Source organism: Melanotaenia boesemani, chromosome 23, assembly GCF_017639745.1.
Source record: "Melanotaenia boesemani isolate fMelBoe1 chromosome 23, fMelBoe1.pri, whole genome shotgun sequence".
NCBI lineage: Eukaryota > Metazoa > Chordata > Actinopteri > Atheriniformes > Melanotaeniidae > Melanotaenia > Melanotaenia boesemani.
In genome coordinates, this window is record NC_055704.1 from 17,221,035 (window position 1) to 17,233,078 (window position 12,044).

Consider the following 12,044-nt stretch of genomic DNA (forward strand, 5'->3'; position numbering starts at 1 on the left):
CATCAAACTACCGAGCCAGCAGTGGCACTGAGGCATTTACCACCTGCGGGCTTGGATGCTGCTGTGGAGAAGAGGAGGCGGCAAGAGAGAAATGATTTAATTAAAAGTTTAAATAAAATGTTTTCTGCATCCCTGTTTTAGCGTCTTCATTACTGCATTTCATATTTTAAATGATGATTTCTAGTATAATCGGTTTCCTGTTGCAGACGTGAACGGTATCAGTGTAAACACCAATAAAAACAAATGTATAATGTAACGTACTTTAATTCAGTTAAGATATCTTTGCTTATTTAAAAACTGTTTTAGCATAAAAGTATGACATGCAAACACGTATGTTGACGTGATTTTGGATTTTGGAAGAAAAAAAAGTATATTAACCGAGCGGCGCTGCTAAGCTGGTACGTCACTACCGGTAAGTGCAAAACGTTAATGCTCAATTTGGATCAGGACTTACCCCGTGTCACAGGATACCGCAGTAAACAGTAAACAGATTGTTGTAGCCTGCTACACCAAGAACAAGCTAGTTAACCATACCCTGGACGGAAAGGTGAGAAATCGCTGTTAATCGTGGTTAAGCCAATGTGTATGTCAGATTTATTTTCTTTATATTTATTGTGACTTTACAGTTTAAAGAAAACGAGTTGGTACATAGCGACTGAAGCTAAACAATAACATCCATTATGTGCCTTGTCCCTAGTTGAGGTAGACGTGGCTGGGAATGCACTGTTGGTCTAAAAGTGGCTCCCGCTAAGAAAACAAAATGTTTTTGGAAATTATTTTAATTCACAGAACAGTAAAAGAACGCGTTTAGCATTAATTATAAACGCGGTTAGTCAACGACGAAGTCATATTTCACGATACGTACAACTAAAGCTCTGTAATCTGATGAAAATTGCAGTCGTTTTCATTATTGGAGGTCCTGCTTCAGGTATGCAGTAATGGTATTTACTGTCTGGTTTGCACCAATTTGTCTCTAAATGTTTGTTAAGATGTGTTTTGTTCAAAGCAAGCTAAGAAGCAAGTCATAAACGCCACACGTTTGTTGCGTTTATGAGTAATAGGGACCATTATGACTGCATTTAAAACTGGTCCTCTGTATATTTGCAATAAATCCATAGTTGCATGTCTGTCTTTACTTACTTGACAGAATTTTGCTTTTGTATTAAGATGGATCTAGAGTAAAATAGAAGTTCCCCTCTCAGCTATCCACTATTCACGAGTACTGGGGAAGTATCATTACTTCAGACACATGCACAGTTGCACCAGATTGAATGATGTCTCAAACCGTATTAGCCAGTTTCCACAGTAGTCAGTTAGTTCCCTGCAGTTTGAAGTGAAACCATCTCTTACCCAGATGCATACAAGAGGAACTTGTCTGAAACTAGGCTATTGTCTGTGAATGCTCCATTAAGGTATCAGATGTCAGTGTTGCTCATATTAATCTGTTGTTGTGTGACTGTCACAACACATATCCTAAAATTATGTATGAGCTCAAGTATGAAAAGCAGAGATCCATAAGATTTGTAATCCAACACAAAACGAGGTGATTTTAAAATTCATGTTGACAACCCTCAGGACAAAGGGACTAAACGCCCGAGTAACAGTTTGGACAACTTTGGGATGACTCGGCATGTAACCGAGCCCACACAAAAAAAGGACACACTAGATTTACTGATTTCGAAGGGTTTGGACTGTCTAATACTTACTGTGTTTTCTTTGAGAGTACAATTCCTGTTTACACAAATGTTTAATTGGAGGTGATCACAAAACGTAACTGAAAAAATGAGTGAGACATTTAACCAGGTCTTCTCTTTTACACCTGTCCTGTCAGAAGGTTCAGTCAATGAGCTTGTCACTAGTTTCTATGCTAAAATATCAAATGTTATGGATATTTTTGCTCCCACTAAGGTGAAGGTTGTCCATGGAAAGAAAAAGTCTCTCCACACTAGTGAAAAATGAAAAAAAGAAAGTGTCGGAAAGCTGAGCACAGATGGAGAAAAACAAATGTACAAGTTCATTGTGACATGTATAAAGATAAACTTAACCCTTATATTTTACAACTGAAGAATGCAAGGAAGTCCAATTTCTCTGACATTTATTAGTAAAAACTGTCATAATACTCCAGCCTTATTTGCTGCAGTCAACAGATTAACAAAATATCATGCGTCAGTAGCACCTGAGCTTTAGTCAACCAAGTCCTGCAATGAGTTTGCCAAATTCTTCACAGACAAAATCCATAATGTCAGGCAAGTAGTTGGTTTATCAACAGCAGGTTCAGGAAATATATATTGAAAACACCATGACACCGTTTTATCCCATTAACAGCAAAGATTTGTCTCAAAGACTCTGGAGCGAGATCTGTTAGATTGTGAAATTTCCATTAATGTCTGGCATCATCCCAGAAAACCGAAAACAGCAGTAATCAAGCATCAGCTAAAAAGGGACAATCTAGACAAGGCACAAATAAATGACTTCTCAAATCTTCTATTTTTTTAAGTAAGATCATTGAAGAAGCCGTTTTTTATCCGCTAAATGACTTTTTAACACAAAACAACAGCCACGATGTCTTCCAGTCAGGTTTTAGACGGCACCACAGCACTTAGACTGCTCTGATCAAAGTCATTAATGACGTATGTTTGAATACAGGTGATGGAAAAATGTCAGCTTTAGTTTTACTGGACCTCAGTGCTGCATTTGATACAGTTGACCACAATATATTACTCAAATGACTGGGGAACTTGGTGGGTCTTGCTGGCACTGCGCTCGTTTAAATCTTATTTAGAGAACAGAAAGTATTTTGTGTCAGTAGGTAACTTTACATCTGAACATACAAGAATTACATGTGGAGTTCCCCAAGGTTCGATCCTGGGACCTCTTCTGTTTAACATCTACATGCTCCCACTGGCACAGGTTATAAAGAAAAACTAAATTAGTTACTATAGCTATGCAGATGACACACAGATATATATTACAATGTCAGCAGGAGACCATGGCCCTGTACAGGCTCTTGGTAAATACATTGAGGAGATTAATGGCTGGATGTGCCTGAACTTTCTTCAGTTAAACAAAAACAAAACTGAGGTAATTGTATTTGGAGCAAAAGAGAAACAATTAAAGGTCATCACAGAGCTTCAATCTATACACCTAAAAACCACCAACTAGGCCAGAAATCTGGGTGTAGTGATGGAGTCAGACCTAAAGTTTGAAAAACATATTGAGGAAATCACAAAGTCAGCCTACTATCACCTTAAGAATATATCAAGGGTAAAAGATCTGATGTCTCAGCTGGACCTGGAAAAACTAGTCCATGTTTTTATCTTTAGTCTTGATTATTGTAACAGTGTTTTTACTGGTCTACCTAGAAAAATCAATTGGACATTTGCAGCTTATTCAGAACTCATGTCCTCACCAAGACCAAGAAAGTGGTCCACATCAGTCCAGCTCTGAGGTCTTTACACTGGCTGCCAGTCCATCAGAGGATAGACTTTAAAGTTCTGTTGCTGGTCTAAAAAGTTCTAAATGGTTTAGGGCCAAAATACATCAGTGACCTCTTGACCCAGTATGAACCTACCAGACAACTCAGGTCATCAGAATCTGGTCTTATTTCAGTTCCCACAGTCAGAACCAGACATAAAGAAGCTGCATTCAGCTTCTATGCTCCACATGTCTGGAACAAACTCCCAGAAAGCCTCGGATCAGCTGAAACACTCAGTTTATTTAAATCCAGGCTAAAGACCGACCTGTTCTCTGCTGCATTTCAATAGTTTTTATTTAAAAGTCCAAATCTGCATCTGTTTCTTTTAGGCTGGAATCTTTAAACTTGATCACGTTTTTAATCATTTTTTTTATCTTTCTTTTGTTTTTAAGTTTAGCTTATGATTCTTATTTTCTGATGTTTCAATCTCACTGTAAAGCAGTTTGAATCACCCTGTTGTTGAATTGTGATACTGCTAAGCAGACTAGTTTGTTGGGGGGGTGAATTGGAATGGCTGCAAAGGCAGTCAGTGCACACTGGGTTCATTGATGTCTACTTTTGGTCATGCATAAGACAGCATTCAGCCCAGGTCTACCTGTTTGTATTTGGCTTTCATGCCGTAGAAATGGCTACTTTTAGCATGCTGCTACTGCCTATCCTAACACATTTGAAAAATCCTGTAGGTATAAACTTTACCAAATGTATTTATTTACACTTAAGTAATTAAAAAAGGAAACCTGTAATAAATGAATGATTCTATGTATTAAGTTGGTTACTTAACATTGACTTCCTACATTTACAGGCAAAACTTTCTTCCCGTAGTGATTTGGTTGTCCTGTTTGTTTTAGTGGAAGACTGTATCTGAACCTCCTTCCCCCTCCCTATCCTCGAAGACCTCCACCACCACCACCTTTTCCTCGTCCTCTGCCTCCTCTTCCCCCTCCAGCTGCCCCTGTGATGCCTCCCTCATGCTGTGGCTATCTGTCACAGTACACCCATCATCATCTGGTTGTCTTCCTCCTCACCTTCTTTAGGTAACTGAGTCACCCAACTATAAAAGGATTAACTGGAGGATTTTAAATGTTTGCCTGGTTGATATGAAATAATCTATGTCCACAAAGTAACTGGAAACCTAATGACTGGGTTTTATTTTCAGTTAGTATGTTGTTTATTTAAATATTTAATTAGTTGAGTTGCAGAATACATAATAATGTGGCCTCTGCAGAAACATGCTGTGGATAGATTTAAGCTGTTAATACAGGCTAAAGGTCTATGGAGCAAGATAATGTCAGGGTAGACTTTAAGACAGCATGGACTAGCAATACTGATTTCCAATAGACATACCATTTTTAATTGGGAAAAAATCAGAAAGTTAAACAAAAGAGGACATAAACTTTATTTGTGGCCATATTATAATCCTCAGATGTGTGTTTTTATATGATCACAGCCACAGAAAAGCATTAAGTAAGCAAACATTATCAAGTGTTGTGTTTGGTCGATGCTTTTTAATAAAACTTCATGTTGAATCGTTTAGTCTCTACATTCTTAGTAAAAGTCATTTGTGTCTTTCCAGCTATGTGTTGCTGCATGCATCCAGAAAGACCTTCAGCAATGTGAAAGTGAGCATCTCAGCTCAATGGACACCATCTATCCAGAATGACAGTGGATCTGCGTTCTCCCCTGGCGAGGTAGTTATCCATGAAAAAGTCTGTTAATACTTTTCCAGAAAACAAATATAGAAAATGGCTGTGAAATGAGTCATAATTCCTTAAAGTACTCTTGTAAATAAGCTGCATGTAATTGTGTTTTCTGTCCCAGACATGGGAGGACAATCGTCTCTTTGCAGATGAAAAGCAGGCAACTCTGTTTCTGGGAGCTCTGGACTCCATTTTCCTCTTCTCATATGCAGCGGTAAGTGTAGTCCATGATTTCTTGGTGTAAAATAAATTAGCACAACAGCAGTACGTGGCTAAAATCTGCAGATTTAAATGCAAGACGTTTAACCCCACCATGTTAGATTTGATTGGTTTAGAGGCTTAGATGTACGAAATGGGTGGAGTTACACAAGCTCAATGCATATGTCAGTTCTCTCCCTTTAGGTTGCAGTCATTTTTACTACTTAGTACTCGTCCAAATTATGTAGCTCAAGTAAATTTACTCAAATACTGTATTAATTGTTTTCAAGGTTAAATCCTGTAAAGTCAGTTTTATGTCCCTGTAAGTCCACATCACTTTTCAAAATGTTTTCTAAAAATCACACTATTGATCTTTTATATGTAGCCTACAGTAAAACAGCTTATGTGTCAATACATTACATTTCAAGTTCTAAAATAAAAAAAATACAATGATGAATAAAACATTCAAGTGACATTCACTCTGTGAAGGAACATGCCAGCCAAAACAGACTCTGATACCAACTACCTATGTGATTCTCAACCCTAGAGACAAATATCTGATTACAATGAACTGTGAGCCCAATCCTAATTCAGCCGTGACATCAAGTGAGAGCAAAATCTCATCACTGTGGGTCAGATTATACATTAAACACCACCTGTTTTTCAGGCTGTGGTCAGTTGCTCAAGTTCAAATTTAATGACAGAAATGCGTTCTGTATATTAGACACAGGCCTTCCTAGACATGTAACCTGTGCAGGATGTAAGATAATGAATATACGTAGTGATATGATTCATTCATGCCATGCTGCTTTGTTCCTGTCTGCACAGGGTCTGTATTTGAGTGGCATGATTGGGGACAGAGTGAACTTGCGCTACGTGCTCTGCTTCGGCCTGTGTGGCTCTGCTGCTGTGGTCAGTACACAACAATATGTTGTAATTCTTGATTATGTTATCTTAAGTTCATGCATCTGGTAGCATCCAGCTGTTTGTCATCAGTGATCCTTAAAACTCTAAAAAAGAAAATACATGGCAATGAATCTGGTGGTGTGCTTGTGCTTACAGGAATTTGTGTTTGGCACTCTGACCGAATGGCTCCACATCTACAACGTCTATCTGTACTGTGGTCTGTGGGTGCTGAACGGCCTGCTGCAGTCTGCCGTCTGGCCCTGCGTGGTGGCTGTCATGGGCAACTGGTTTGGCAAGACAGGGTGTGTGACATGTCTAAGTTTATCTCCCATTGCTTCATCTGTTTCCAGTGGGAAACTCAGAGCACAGGCGTAACATGCACCCAGTCTTAAAATATGTAGTCAAGCTCATGACCGTCAGCTTGATGGCACACACTCCACATACCAAGATAGACATGCTAACACTCACACTGTGAAATCCATTCACATATGCTGCTGCCAGAACATTGACTTAGTTTTCCTCTGCAGAACTTGAATATCAGGAAATTCTGAAAGTTTATTTTCTTTTTAATTTTTCTACGGCAACGTTTTACTTAATTTGGAGATCCAGCAAGTGAAAATACAACAGGCAAATGAAAAGCGTTTATATAAGAGATCCCATGATGTTTTCCAGGCGTGGATTTGTGTTTGGCTTGTGGAGTGCTTGCGCCTCAGTGGGCAACATCCTGGGGGCCTTCCTGGCGTCTAGTGTGCTCAAGTATGGATATGAGGTGAGATACACAAATGGATGCTTTGCTTTTGTTTATTGCTGCAACACTACCAGCTTTACTTATATGAAAAATTCATCTTTGCCTTACATAGTATGCCTTCCTGGTGACCTCTGTTGTGCAATTTGCTGGTGGGGTGGTGGTTTTCTTCGGCCTCCTCACTTCCCCAAAAGAAGTTGGTAAGGACTGCGAGAAACGAGTTTGAAAAGCTTTTTTTTTCTTTTTTTCCTTTTAATTTTAAAGTGTTATAGTGATCCATATCTCGGCTTTTATTATTATTAATTTCATGTTTTTGTTCTTTATTTTTTTCTTGTAATGGACCACCCAGCTTCATATGTTTACTTTTGACCATATTACTGTGAAAGTTATTGGCACATTACACCTGAAACAGAAACAGCTCTGGGTTATAAGTCACAAGATTCCAGCTGTTTGCCTTTAAGGAGTGGATTTGTGTGTATTTGGGTGTGTTAGGTTTGAGCTTGGAGTCAGAGACTGGACTCGGTCCAGTAGAGACAGACACAGATAGCCATCAGCCTCTGATGAGTGATGAGGAGGAGGAGGTGGAGGAGGAGGTGTATGACAGACGATACCGGTCACTTCAGGAGACTGATGAACCTCCAGTTGAATCTCCACAAGCTATTGGCTTCTTTCAGGCTTTCTGTCTACCTGGAGTTCTACCTGTGAGTGACAAGAAGTCTTAATGAATTTACTTTAAGATGACTTTTAAAAATAACTGTTCTGCTTCAGAAGTAATCGTCTGTTTCTGCTGCAGTATTCCCTGGCTTATGCGTGTCTAAAGCTGGTCAACTACTCCTTCTTCTTCTGGCTTCCATTCTACCTGAGCAATAACTATCGTTGGAAAGAGGCGGAGGCGGACCGCCTGTCTGTATGGTACGATGTTGGAGGAATCATCGGTAAGCAGTAGAATTTGTATCCCTGGGGAAAAATGGCCACTTTATATTTTGTAGAGCTTTTATACTCATTCCACTTCATATTTGTTTTGTGCAAGAGTATCACATTTGTGCAGCGCTATAATTGTTGTGTCTCTGTGGCAGGAGGAACAGTTCAAGGTCTTATTTCAGACTTTATGGGAAAGAGAGCTCCTGTGTTGGCTTTCAGCCTGGCGATGGCAATGGGAGCCCTGGTGGGATACAGCCGTAAGTACACTGATCTGCCAACACATTAAAACCACCTGCCTAAAACTGTTGAGGTCACGCTTTGTGCCTCTGAAACAGCTCTGACATGTTAAGGCACATAAACCTGACTTTTGCTGATCTCCTGTGCTCTCTTACTGGGATAGTGCCTGCAGGGTCCTGTAGGTGTTATTGTGGGTGTACACACCATCTGTTAGTTAGGCTTGATACTTGGTTGCACTGAAACCTGGGAGTTTAGATGATGGTTAGGTATGTGTCAAAGTAACATCCACACAAGTCCCAGCCCCCCTCTAATGTTTTGTAACAGAATGTTTCATTGTGACTAAATGATTGATTGGTGTAAAAACCAAATTTGACTTATTTGTTCCAGATCTAAGAGCAAGATTAAGGATAATCCCGAGATTAGTTGATGAGTCACAGTTTATGGTTTTGCTTCTGCACTCTCAGGATCACCAAATGACCAGGTTATAAATGCAGCCATCTTGGCTGTCACCGGCTTCTTCATCGGTGGTCCATCCAACATGATCAGTTCGGCCATTTCCGCCGACCTGGGGAGGCAGGATGCCCTGCGGGGCAATCAGGAGGCTCTGGCAACCATCACTGGAATAGTGGATGGAACTGGAAGTATAGGTGCTGCTGGAGGACAGGTGAGCCAGAAGAGAGGATGAGGATCATTGAAGTTCTGTAAGGGTTCTGGAGGATCAGTTCCAACATGTCTGGCCAAAATGTTCTCTTAAAACATAGGCAAATTAAGATATTTCATAACAGAGATAATTGCTGGTAGATGAGGACATGAGACTGATGTGTAACCTCTGGATTTGTTCATTTTCATGTAGTACCTGGTTTCTCTGATTGAGAGCAAGCTGGGCTGGATGAGTGTGTTCTACTTCTTCATTGTTATGGTAAGGCATTACAAATATCATTTCTGGTGTCTTCACTTCTGGAAACAGAAATGACTAAACACCCAGCTGTGACTCAGCATGTTTTTTTTTCTGTGTCACAGACAGGAGGCAGCATTGTGTTCATCTTCCCTTTGCTCGTCAGAGAACTTCGAGCCATGTGGAGAGACAGGCGAGTCCTGCGACACCAGCTGTGACAGCCGTAGAGACAGTTGCTGTTTTACACAGTGAAAACCAAAGTTTTATAACATGCATATAGACTTTTTTTTTCCAGTGAGGATACGCGGATTCAGGGGGTTGAGTTGAAGTGCCTGAGTAAGGAAAACTTTGAGCTGCTTCTGGCTGTCAGAGCAGTCTGCGCAGGGTTTGCAGGGCCATCACAGAATGAATGACTGTATATATTTTAGGGTGACAAAGAATGTAAATACCTAGCTTTTTAAATGTTGATGTATTTTTTTTTTCATTTTTAACTTAAATATCAGACCTGTGGAGACCATCTGAGGTCAGAATTAAGAATGTGAATAGTGATTGTAATATAAAAATGAATTTTTATTTATGTAATTTTAGTCATTTTGGTCTAGATGAGATATTTTGCACTCTTAACATTTGACTTTCCATGTTTATTTTGATAACGGTGTTTTACATTACGTGAGGTGATACGGTTCGGTAAAGATAGTAGGTGTTAATTTTTCCACCCCAGGTCACACCACTTCAGTGTTGACAAGATAAAATGCTGATTGTCAGACTGAGGAGAGTTTGTACTGCCTACAAAGGAAAAGTACAAGAGGGAAAGTTTACCAAGCTTTCCCTTCATAGATACTTGATCTGTTTTGTGTACTTTATTTTGGATTCAAGCTCAGCAGCTAAACTGTAAATCTTGTGATGATGGGGACTGGTTCTCTTGATTCTGTATACCATTCCCCTCTTACTTCCTTTTCACTTGAATGTTTACACATGAACTTTTCATGTCTTATTTAACACTAAATCACAATTATGCTTCTCAATGTTATTTGTAACTGTAAATCTATGTGGACGTGAAAAGCTAATACAACTACGTCACAAATGCAGCTATTTTCTCATTTTTCTTTGAACAGTTTGTTTAATTGATCAGATTCTTTGAAACTTTATTCATTCATTAACACATATTGTGTTACTGTAAATGACCATCCTCTGTAGCAGTCTGTGGTTAAGATTTGTTTTAATTTTTATTCATAAGACAAGATAATCTTTATTAATCCCACATGGGGAAAGTTCACTGTTACAGCAGATCAAAAAGAGATCAAACAAGAGTTAAATAAAAACTGAAAATAAAAAATTAAAGTGCATAATTAGCTGTCGGTCATACTGTCATGTGAGTGTGGGTTCCAGTGATGCAGTAGATTGTAATGCAGCATTATACAGTCTGATTGCTGTGGGAATGAAGGACCTGCGGAAGCATTTCCTTTTACACTTCGGGTGTAGGAGCCTATCGCTGATGGAGCTGCTTAAGGCCCCCACAGTCTGATGCAGAGGGTGAGAGGTGTTTTGCCAGAACTCTCCTCTCCCCCACCACCTCAATGGAGTCCAAAGGGCAGCTACAGACTGAGCTAGCTCTTTTTACCAGTCTATTGAGTCTGTTCTTATCCCGCTCAGAACACCCCCCTCCCCAACACACCACAGCATAAAAAACCACAGATGCCACCACAGTCTCGTAAAAAGTTCTCAGCAGTTGCCTGCTCACACTGAAGGAGCCTCCTCAGCAGGTATAGACGACACTGACCCTTCTTATAAAGAGAGTCTGTGTTGTCTGTCCAGTCTAGTTTATTATTTAGGTGGACACCCAGGTGCTTGTATAATAATTCATGTTCATAAATAAAGTCAAGTTACATTTCTTTCAGGTAATATTCAGGCGATTATTATGTGGGAGAACTCACCTCAAAAAGGTTCATTGATACAGAAAAGTGAAAAACATGACCTGATTTCACTTGCTATTTTATGTCCAAACCACCAGGGGGTGCTATGAACACAAAATTGACGTTTTACTTCTTTAAGTTCTTGAACAAGGGAAATCTAAAACTTGTTTGAACACATTATTTGAACATTGGGAAAGGTAATAGTGCTAAAAAAAATAAAGCTATTGAATATTGTTTTACTTTTCTTCACAAATATTACTGTGATTTAATCATCACTGAATCTGTTGCAGACAAGCTGATCTTCAATTAAGTCTTAATTTAAGTTAAAGATATTGTGGACTTTTTTCAGTCCCTACTGTGCTAACATCTGCCATTTCCTGCAAATTGTGTGTCCTTCCTTTTCTTTTAATGTTATTTAAGTTGTTAAATTTTCTTATGTGACTGTAGAGCAAAGACATCAAAATCTCTCAGCATTCAGTAGGTGTCTTTTTCTGGCTGAGAGTTCAACATCTTAGAGCAGAAAACACTCCTAATTTTTTCATGATTATGTTGATTTTACTTGTTTACTTTATTCAGCTTAAAATGTAAATATTTAATATGTAATCAACAAGACTTCATTGGGAGACTGGATCATTTTTCCTGCAAACAACAACAAACAAGTCACCTTTGTTGAGTCTTTTTCAGATTGTGCTGTCATGAACTTTAACGTTTAACATGCTATCTGAGGCCTGTAGAGTCTGAGATGTAGCTCTTAGAGTTATTGTAATTTCTCTGATCATTATATGGGCTGATTTTGGAGTGAACTTGCTGCGATGCACACTCCTGGATAAATTTGGCAGTTGTCTTTTAATATTTTTGATTTTTCTCCATACTGTCATGATGACATCACACAGATGCAGATGGCTGCAGATCTGTTGGCTTACAGCGATGGTGGGAATCTCTCTGTACACCACATGTCAGAAGTGCTCTATTAGATTAAGATCTGGTGACTGTGGAGGCCTTTGGAGATCAGTGAACTCATTGTCATGTTCAAGAAACCAGTTTGAGATGATCTGAG

General features: G+C 39.2%; 1 protein-coding gene across 2 annotated transcripts; it reads left to right on the top strand.

Annotated features, from left to right (window-relative positions):
• The first annotated feature begins 446 nt into the window (after positions 1 to 446).
• slc37a3 (solute carrier family 37 member 3) lies at positions 447 to 10,428 on the top strand. Of its 2 annotated transcripts, none has more exons than XM_041977985.1 (14): positions 447 to 547; positions 4,324 to 4,509; positions 5,049 to 5,163; positions 5,294 to 5,386; positions 6,199 to 6,282; positions 6,433 to 6,578; positions 6,949 to 7,045; positions 7,137 to 7,221; positions 7,514 to 7,722; positions 7,815 to 7,956; positions 8,098 to 8,199; positions 8,644 to 8,843; positions 9,033 to 9,098; positions 9,200 to 10,428. In XM_041977985.1, exons 2-14 carry the CDS (start codon positions 4,433 to 4,435, stop codon positions 9,290 to 9,292), a joined length of 1,509 nt encoding a protein of 502 aa, XP_041833919.1. In that variant the 5' UTR covers positions 447 to 547; positions 4,324 to 4,432; the 3' UTR covers positions 9,293 to 10,428. The 2 variants fall into 2 exon arrangements, with proteins under 2 accessions (XP_041833919.1, XP_041833918.1); XM_041977984.1 differs by having other exon boundaries at positions 474 to 547; positions 4,278 to 4,509.
• The last annotated feature ends 1,616 nt before the right edge of the window (positions 10,429 to 12,044 follow it).

What these genes read in the sequence shown, in the direction of transcription:
- slc37a3 (XM_041977985.1), top strand. Translation starts at nt 4,433, where the DNA reads ATGCCTCCCTCATGCTGTGGCTATCTGTCACAGTACACCCATCATCAT. An exon ending in TCCTCTTCTCATATGCAGCG is followed by an intron (nt 5,387 to 6,198) that starts GTAAGTGTAGTC and finishes CTGTCTGCACAG; the next exon opens with GGTCTGTATTTGAGTGGCAT. An exon ending in TCTACTTCTTCATTGTTATG is followed by an intron (nt 9,099 to 9,199) that starts GTAAGGCATTAC and finishes TCTGTGTCACAG; the next exon opens with ACAGGAGGCAGCATTGTGTT.